The sequence below is a fragment of the Oratosquilla oratoria genome, chromosome 5 (genome assembly GCF_046742065.1).
Source record: "Oratosquilla oratoria isolate Oo_2021 chromosome 5, ASM4674206v1, whole genome shotgun sequence".
In the NCBI taxonomy this organism is placed as follows: domain Eukaryota; kingdom Metazoa; phylum Arthropoda; class Malacostraca; order Stomatopoda; family Squillidae; genus Oratosquilla; species Oratosquilla oratoria.
In genome coordinates this window covers 19,717,103-19,727,102 of record NC_134781.1, presented here as the reverse complement: position 1 = coordinate 19,727,102, position 10,000 = coordinate 19,717,103, and the positions used below count along the sequence as shown (strand labels likewise).

General features: G+C 40.6%; 1 protein-coding gene and 1 long non-coding RNA gene across 4 annotated transcripts in view; both read left to right on the top strand.

Annotated features, from left to right (window-relative positions):
- LOC143025208 (52 kDa repressor of the inhibitor of the protein kinase-like) overlaps nt 1-1,119 on the top strand; it is a 1,280-nt gene extending 161 nt beyond the window's left edge. Inside the window, exons 1-3 of one of the 3 annotated variants that reach the window (XM_076184670.1) lie at nt 1-18; nt 117-284; nt 714-1,119. The exon at nt 1-18 is cut by the window's left edge and continues 161 nt beyond it. In XM_076184670.1, the coding sequence (XP_076040785.1) occupies nt 1-18; nt 117-284; nt 714-720 (193 nt within the window). In that variant the 3' untranslated portion in view covers nt 721-1,119. Of the gene's footprint in view, nt 19-116; nt 285-387 lie in introns of all 3 variants that reach the window. The other 2 variants (XM_076184669.1, XM_076184671.1) reach the window with 2 other exon arrangements.
- Nucleotides 1-10,000, top strand: part of LOC143025209 (uncharacterized) — an 868,162-nt gene that overhangs the window by 792,555 nt on the left and 65,607 nt on the right. The window lies entirely within an intron of this gene.

The window sequence follows — 10,000 nt, the reverse complement described above, 5'->3', positions numbered from 1 at the left end:
TCCTAAAGAACCACAAAGGTAAGTGTATATTGTACTGCCAACATTAAGTATTATAGACATATGTGTCATTTTATTCATTAAGTAAAATTGTAAATCAACATTCTCTTTTTTGATAGATGTTCAAAGTGGATACAAGTAACCGGTATATTGACATTAAGGAAGAAAACACCTACACAATTAAATAAAAGTCAAAGGATATGTAGCCATAATTTTTCTCAACGGCAATATGCATCATCAACCCGTTTGTGCCCCAATGCATACCCAGATCAAAATTTGCCTGCTGAGTGAGTCAATGCAGTTTTATATATACATTATCATAAGATTACAATAATTAACATTGTTTGGTAAGAAGTAATGATTTTCATTATGCGTTATATTATCTATCAGATCCAGCACACCCAGATGAGCCAGAAATAACCAGTGCTTGATCAATGTGTAAATAGTATAGTACAGTTCTAAGATTAATTGAAATGACTTTATTTTATTAGCACATTGCATTTGAAACAAAACATTGGTTGTCTCTATATATTATATATTTCTGTATTACTTTAAAGTTGAACATTATTTAGAATATTCTTTCATTGCCATTAGCCAATTTTTGTATTTGCACAAAACATATTTCAACTTGAAATTACAAACTAAATTCTGAGCATAGATACCTTACATACATTATCTGTTTATAACTACAAAACATCACATATATTATTTTACAGATATTGACCTGCACTTGGATACTGCAAGTACTTTGCATCACCAGCAAATTGAAATGGAAATCTTGCCAAGTTCATTGGATGAGAACTTTGGTTAGTACTGACCATTTATTAGCATTGCATAATTCTATAAGACCTGTAAATCATAAAAAGTAAGCAACATATGTCAAATTGCAACAACAGATATTAGTACCACAATTGAGTCCACAGTTATATAGATGTTTTATAGACCTGCTTCACACTCTTGGCATAAATGTGATAATGTGATAAGAATAGAAATTGTTCTGGTAGGTGTTCTTTGGAATTAATAAAATTATGAAATAAAGCCTAAGCTTTCATTTGCCCATATTACCACATATAATACCCATGAAGACAAATGATAAAGAAATTCATATGTATATAAATCAAATAAGAGAATTATATATATATATATATATATATATATATATATATATATATTGTGTGTGTGCGTATGTATATATATATATATATGTGTGTGTGTGTATATTATAATTTTTTCTTTATATTTTATGAAAAATTCAGAGGTATGAAAGATATTATATATACGAGATATTGTCAAATGTCAAGTATGTGAAAGCAAATACTATTTACACAGTAATGGTTACAAATGAAGTAAAAAAAAAAAAAGTATTGAACTAAAATAATAATCATATACAAGGCCGAAAATATCAATCAATATATAATTCTAAAAATATATAAAATACAATAAAATGGCAACAATAGCTATCGCTTCGATTTTTAATTTTTCAACCGCTCAATAGATGGCGTTAAAACCCCAATAGTCTAGCGGTATTTGGCATTAATTCTGGCTACATATTTTTGCTAAACACCTTACGAACCCTTCCTGTCTTTCTTTTATAGTCTTTGGCCGTGGCCAGCGAAAACGGCAGTCGTAGATGTTTGATTTAGGACGTCGTTATCAAGATGGGTGCCACGGAGATGAATGAAATAGCCTGGCGACAGACAGAGTAACGGCACAATGCGGAACGGATGGGGTTAATGGAATTAGATGGGGGAGGGGATGCAGGGCAGGCGAATAGAATAGCCGGGTGGCAGGCAGGATAAAAAATCCCAAGCGACACAATATTACCAGTAGAAGATTTGGGAACGCAGAATAAAATAGATAAATAAATAAATAAAAAACATTTATGGTGCTGGAACCTGACAATTGTGGAGGAATTTGTAAATAACCTAATAAGTTGCCGAGAATAGAAATGCTAAAATTATCCCTTCTAAAAGACCCTATGTGAGGGTAAATGAAATAGGTGGGCGTTTCATACAGATGTAGTAAAATAGGCTAAAGATAAAGGAAATATTGTTTTGGTAAATTGTGCAGAGGAAGAAAAGAGTTTAAGTGTCGGGAACACAATCAAGGGAATTTATACATTAAACAAAAGCGCTAGGGTTTATGCCTTATATGCATATACAGTAGATAAGTCTGTGTGTGTGTGTGTGGCCGAAATGTTTAAAAAAAAACCCTATCTAAAATAGTCTAAAATTAAGAACAAACTCGAAAAGTGTTATGAAGACTATTTAACCTGTAGTCGAAAACTTTCTCTAGACCAAAAAAAAAAAAAAAAAAAACTAACTGCTGGCAGTCGGAACAAAACCAAAAAGTCTTTTCCTGGCTGGAAGGAGTTGTCTTGATCACAGGAGCAGTGCCACTTTCGTAACAAATTGCGGAGAACGAAGGTGTCTTTTTGGCACCGAAGACGATACCGACACTGAAGACAATAATGGCACTCGTTAACAACACTACAGAAGACGATTGAAGGATTCCCAGCTGTATTATACTAAGGACAGGTGTGACACCCACCCCCCCGTACGCCGCCTCGTACCCCCCCCCTATCCTCCACCTCTATTTCCTCCCCACCCTCGCGGGGGGTGGAGGGCGGGGAGAACATGGGAAAGGCGGGAAACTCTCGGGGTAATAGTCTTCTGGCTCCCCCTATCAGATCCGCCTGTTTAGCTAGTGCAGCCGCGATTCCGGGAAGAACGAATCTTGGTGTCTTTACGGATCTTCCCATGAACCCGAAGGACCGGGAGGGAGGAGGGAGGAGGGGGGGAGGTGCCTCCAGGCCTTATCCGGGATAATCTTTTGCATTCTTGTAGTCATGTGACTTCCGGAAACCTGGTGACGTCTGCTCTGATTCCGGTCAATGAACTAAGATTGTCTGGTCGAAGGTTCCGAGGAGGGTGTAGACGGATTGACCATAAGAACATAAGAATGAAGGAGACTGCAAGAGACCATAAGGCCTACACTAGGCAGCTCCACATCCTTCACCACCTGTCATCCCCATCCATAAAGTTGTCTAACTGTTTTTTTAAAACAACTCTTAGTTTCAGCGCTCACTACATGGTTACTAAGTCTATTCCATTCGTTGACCACCTTATCAGTAAACCAATTCTTGCCTATTTCCTTCTTAAATCTAAATTTGTCCAGTTTAAATCCATTACTGCGAGTCCTACCCTGTTGTTTTAATATGATGACCTTGTTTGCATCACCCTTGTTAAAGCCTTTGATCCTCTTGAACACCTCTATTAGATCAGGGGTTGAGATCATCATCCATACTCTCCTGTTAAGGTTCTAAAATCGCTCCCCCCCCCCGAATTGACAGTTGAATGAAATCATTTGGAGCCAATTAGAATAAAAGAAATCGGGTAGGTCGTATGTGACGTATGGCATCCAGTAGCTGAAAAAACTCTAATTCTAACCAGAATAAAACGAACAAACTTTTGAATAATTGAGAGTTGAACGTCGTTGAACGTGTGAACGTTTATGAAAGACGCTGAGTGCACGTTTCAAGATTTCGATGACCAAAGGTTCTCAATGAATTGATGTAGGACGTCAGCCAGAGCAACAGCAAATGTGGCACTCCATACACAAAGGTGGAGGCACCTTTCCCTCCTCCTCCTCTTCCTCCTCCTCTTCCTCCTCCTCTTCCTCCTCCTCTTCCTTCTCCTCTTTCTCCTCCTCTTCCTCTTCCTTTTCCTCCTCCTCTTCCTCCTCCTCCCTCCTCCTCCTTTTCTCTCTTTCTCCTCCTCTTTCCTTGTTCCTCCTTTTCTTCTCCTTTTCCTCTTCCTCCTCCTCCTTTTCCTCTTCCTTTTCTTCCTTTTCCTCTTCCTCCTCTTCTCCTCCTTTCTCCTCCTTTTCCTCTTTCTCCTTTCTTTGTCCCTCCTTTTCTTCTTCCTCCTCCTTTTCCTCTTCCTTCTCTTCCTTTTCCTCCTCCTCTTCCTCCACTTCCTCCTCCTTGCCCTCCTCTTCCTTCTCCTTCTTTAGAAGAAAATAAAATTATGAAAGATTCGCAACATGGCTTCCGTAGCAAACGTTCATATTTAACTAATCTCCTCGACTTCTTTCATGACGTCTTTAACAAATACGAGGAATGTAGATATCTTGATATAATCTATCTAGATTTTCAGAAGTCATTCGATAAAGTTCCCCATAAACGATTGCTCGAAAAATTAAAAAAACACAATATTTCTGGCAGTATCCACAAGTTGATTAAAGATTGGCTCTCTGAGCGAAAACAAAGTTGTAATTAACGGTGCCTCATCTAGCTGGCTCGACGTTAAAAGTGGCGTACCGCAAGGATCAGTTTTGGGACCCGTTTTGTTCTTAATATATGTAAATGATCTAAACGACGATCTCCTCTGCAAAGTATCAAAATTTGCTGATGACACAAAAATTTCAGGTAAAATTACAACTACCAAAGAGAAAGAAACTCTGCAATCCGATCTAGACAGATTATCAAGCTGGGCTAGCAAGTGGCAAATGAAACTTAATGTTAACAAATGTAAAGTCATCCACATTGGAAGTAACCATGATCACATCCAATACCAAATGAATGGCGAAATACTGGATTCAGTAACTAAAGAAGAAGAGGATTTTTAATATCAGATGACTTGAAGCCAAGTCAACATTGCTCAGAAGTTGTTAAAACAGCAAATAAATTGGTTGGCCGCATCGGAAGAGTCTTTGAAAATAAATCAGAAAAGATATTGCTAAACCTTTGTAATTCCCTGGTCCGTCCCCATCTCGAATACTGTGTATAATTTTGGTTCCCATACTACCAGAAATATATTAGTTAACTAGAAAGAGTGCAACAGAGAATGACTAAAATGATACCAAGGCTGAGAAATCTGCCGTATGAAGAAAGACTTAAAAGTCTAAACTTATTCTCACTTTCAAAAAGAAGAATGCAAGGAGATTTAATTGAGGTTTTTAAAATGTTCAAAAGCTTTGACAACATCAATGTCAAAGATTACTTCTTATTAGACCAATCAAACACAAGAAGACTTCACGATTTTAAAGTAATTGGTAAAAGATTGTCTTCGAATGAAAGTAAGCACTTCTTTAACCGGTTTGTTAATGTGTGGAACCCGCTACCTTCCACTCTCGTTAAAAGTAACTTAATAATAACATTTAAAAATCGCTTAGATAAATATATGGACTCTAATCCGCAAATAGAATATTATCCCTTGTAATAAAAGATCTGACAACCCGGCATTCAATTGCAATTGGATAGGATAGTGGTAGCAGTAGTGTTAGTTCATCTTCTGCCCTATTTTCTTAACTGTAGCTTAGTTTAGTAAACACAAACAGCCTCGTTATGGCCAGTAGGCCTGCTGTTGTTTGTTCTTCCTTTGTGTTCCTTTGTGTTCCTCCTTGACATCCTCCTTGTCCTCCTTGCCCTCCCTCTTGCCCTTCTCTTCCTCCTTGTCCTCCTCCTTGCCTTCCTTTCCCTTCTTGTCTTCCTCCTTGCCCTCCTCCTTGTCCTCCTCCTTGCCCTCCTCCTTGCCCTCCTCCTTGCCCTCCTCCTCCTTGCCCTCCTCCTTGCCCTTCTCCTTACCCTCCTGCTTGCCCTTCTCCTTGTCCTCCTCCTTACTCTCCTCCTTGTCCTTCTCCTTGCCCTCCTCCTCCTTGTCCTGCCTTCCATCCTCCTTGCCCTTGTCCTTGCCTTTCTCCTAGTCTTTGCCCTCATCCTTGCCCTTCTCGTCCTTGCCCTCCTCTTCCTTCTCCTTGCCTTCCTCCTTGCCCTTCTTCTCCTTGTCCTCCTCGTCCTAGCCCCCCTCCTCCTTGCCCTCCTCTTCCTTGTCCTCCTTGCCCTCCTCTTTGCCCTTTCCCTTGCCCTTCCCCTTGCCCTTCTCCTTGTCCTCCTTGTCCTCCTCCTACTTGCCCTCCTCCTCCTTGCTCTCCTCCTTGCCCTTCTTCTCCATGTCCTCCTCGTCCTTGCGCCCCTCCTCCTTGCCCTCCTTTTCCTTGTCCTACTTGCCCTCCTCCTTGTCCTCCTTGCCCTCACCCTTGCCTTTCTCCTTGTCCTCTTCCTTGCCCTCCTCTTCCTTGCCCTTCTTCTCCTTGTCCTCCTCCTCCTTGCCCTCTTCCTCCATGCCCTTCTCTTCCTTGTCCTCCTCCTCCTTGCCCTCCTTCATGCCCTTCTCCTCCTTCTCCTCCTCCTTGCCCTCCTCCTTGCCCTCCTTGCCCTTCTCCTTCTTTCCCTCCTTGTCCTCCTCCTTGCCCTCCTTCTCCTCCTTGCCTTCTCGTCCTTGCACTCCTCTTCCTCCTCCTTACCCTCCTCCTCCTTGCCCTCTGCCTTGTCCACTTTGTCCTCCCAGTCCTCCTGCTCCACATCCTCCTCTTCCTACACCTATTCCTTCTCTTCAGATTCCTACTCTTTTTATACCTACTCCTCTTTTTCCTACTCCTATTCCTACTCCTCTACCCACTCCTAATCCTACTCCTCCTATTCCTCCCCCGCATATTCCTACTCCTATTCCTACTCCTATTCCTACTCCTTCTTCCTGCTCCTATTCCTACTCCTATTCCTACTCCTATTCCTACTCCTATTCCTACTCCAATTCCTGCTCCTATTCCTACTATTCCTGCTCCTATTCCTGCTCCTATTCCTACTCCTATTCTTGCTCCTATTCCTACTCCTATTCCTGCTCCTATTCCTACTCCTATTCCTGCTCCTCTTCCATCTCTTCCCACTCCTAATCCTACTCCTCCTATTCCTCCTCCACCTATTCCTACTCCTATTCCTACTCCTTCTCTTCCTGTTTCTATTCCTACTCCTATTCTTGCTCCTATTCCTACTCCTATTCCTGCTCCTATTCCTGCTCCTATTCTTGCTCCTATTCCTACTCCTATTCCTGTTCCTATTCTACTCCTTTTCCTACTCCTATTCTACTCCTATTCCTGCTCCTATTCTACTCCTATTCCTACTCCTATTCTACTCCTATTCCTGCTTATATTCCTACTCTCCTATTCCTGCTCCTATTCCTACTCCTATTCATACTCCCATTACTGCTCCTGTTGTTCCTACTCCTATTCCTACTCCCTTCTTACTACTCCCCCTCTCCCTATTCCCCTTTTCCCTATTCCCCTCTCCCTACTCCCCCTCTCCCTACTCCCCCTCTCCCTACTCCCCCTCTCCCTACTCCCCCTCTCCCTACTCCCCCTCCCCCTACTCCCCCTCCCCCTACTCCCCCTCCCCCTACTCCCCCTCCCCCTACTCCCCCTTTTTCTTCTACTCCACCTACTCCTCCCTTCAACCTCGCAACCCCGCAACCTCCTCAGAGAACAAGAGGTGCCGCCGCCGCCGCTTTTGGCCCAAATCGCGACACGGACATTTAACATATGCATCCAGCTGCACAGTTGAACACTATCAAACACGTAACCACACACACACACTCACGCACACACACGCACACACGCACGCACACACGCACGCACACACACACACACACACACACACACACACACACACACACACACACACACACACACACACACACACACACACACGCACACGCACACACACACACACGCGCGCGCGCGCATACACACATACACACATGTTCATACACATGTGCACATGTACACACACGCACATGCACGCACACGCACGCACGCACACACATACATATAAACATACACATGCGCGCGCGCGCACACACACATGTACACATGCACACACACACACACACGCACGGACACACATGTACACATGCACACACATACGCACGCACGCATGCACGGGTAAGCATAGACATTTTATAATCCCAGTTAAGTGATATATATAGTTCGAAAGAAAACCGAGAGAGTTTAATAAGCTGAAAGGGAATTATGAACAGTTAGAGTTAGAGGACGGTGTAAGAAAAGATAACGAAATGGCCAAGGAAAACTAATAAATGTGAAAAAAAAAATCAAAGTACAACAGAGAAGGCGGAGGGTGAACACACGAGAAGGAAAAGGTAAAATTTTTATGTTATAATGAAAAAGCGTAGTAGAGGAGAAATGGAAGATGTTGAAAGGGTGATGGATGTATTCAAAATTGAGAAATGCCAATAGAATTAGTAAACGTTGTTTATTTATGTTTATATTATTTGTTTTCATTATTTTATTCGTTGATTAATATTTGTTTATTTCCTATTCATTATATTATTGTTTGTATTATTTAATTAGATAATTATGGCTGGATGAAAAGAGGACCATTTACCAACAAGAATAAAAAGGAAATAATGAGGTAAACTTAATACACAGAAAATGGTAGTTAAGACACAGAAAATGGTAGTTAAGACACAGAAAATGGTAGTTAAGACACAGAAAATGGTAGTTAAGACACAGAAAATGGTAGTTAAGTTAGGCAGTTACGTATAAGGAGGCTAACGAAAATAAAGTTAAAATCGCAAGACAAGGTGAATGAGATAATAGATAATACATGGGAACAAGCAAGCAAAGGTATATTCGAAAACGGCCAGGTTTAATGAATTATTGAAGCTGAAGAATGTTTGGCTAAAGGAATCAACAGAGCAGAGGGAAAAATATAAATAAGTAAAATAGAAAGGGGCGAATAGGGTACAGTTAACATAAGAACATAAGAATGAAGGAGAATGCAAGAGACCATAAGGCCTACACTAGGCAGTTCCATGTCCATTACCACCTGTCATCCCCATCCATAAAGTTTTTGGAGAGTGATAGAGCAGAAAATGAGGAAATTGTAACTAAAGAAATGTCCAGATGGAAAGGAACTAAGACAAAAGATTGGAAATAGCCTACACTAACATAGATGGATTAATAAAAGCAAGACCAGAGGGAAATAAATGCAGAAATGCGATTTCGTTCGACATAAGAACATCCCACTGAGTGTTCACTATTTTTTTCAGCTGAAGAGTCGCCCCTGCTGAACGAAATCGCCTGACAAAAAATAAGATTAATAAACAGATAAAATGAAAATAATAATAATATGATAATAATATTAATAATATTAATAATATTAATAATGATATTAATATTAATGATATTAATAATATTAATGATATTAATAATAATTTAATGATTAATATCAACAACAACAACAACAACAACAACAACAACAACAACAACAACAACAACAACAACAACAACAACAACAACAACAACAACAACAACAACAACAACAACAAAGAGTGGGGTCCTGTTTGTTTATTATTATTTATTTGATTATTATTTATTATTATTTATCTGTCCATTTATCATTATTTACTATTTACCTGTTCATTATTTAACTTTACCTATTTATTTTATTTATTATTATTTATTATATTATTATTTTTGTTTATTTATCATTATGATTTTTCGCATCCAACCTAGTTATGGACCAAAAGGTCTATTGTCGGTATGCTCCTCCTTTGTAAACTTTTGTAATAATAAAATCACCTGCCGCAAAGGGGGAAAATATAGAACATCCAAAGCTCATAATAAAGATTCGGCGGTTGACGCGCAGAGGAGAGGGGGGGGGGGAAGCTTGGGGGTGGGGGGATTTGAGGGATTGAGGGGGGAGGGGAGGATTCTACCTGGGTGCGTCGCCAGCGCCCCGGACGATAGGACCGGAATGGCGATGGGGCGCCAACGTTTGGCGTCGCCATAATTTGGCGCCTGACGACCGGAAAGAAAAACGAAACTTGGGCTCTCGAGTTACCCACGAGAAAGGAGGAGGAGGAGGAGGAGGAGGAAGAGGAGGAGGAGGTAGGAGATTAGGAGGAGGATAATGGCAAGGATGATGAGAAGGAAGACGGAAAGAAATAGGAAGAGGAAGAAAAGTGGGGATATTGGAGTGAAGAAAAATAGAAGGGGTGAAGTAAGATGAAAGAAGAGATGGGAAAGGAGGAAAAAAAAAGAAAGGGGATGGGCGGGAATAGCCTCTTCGGAGGAGATAAGGTAGATGGGGAATTAGTTTCAGTGTATATATATATATATATATATATATATATATATATATATATAT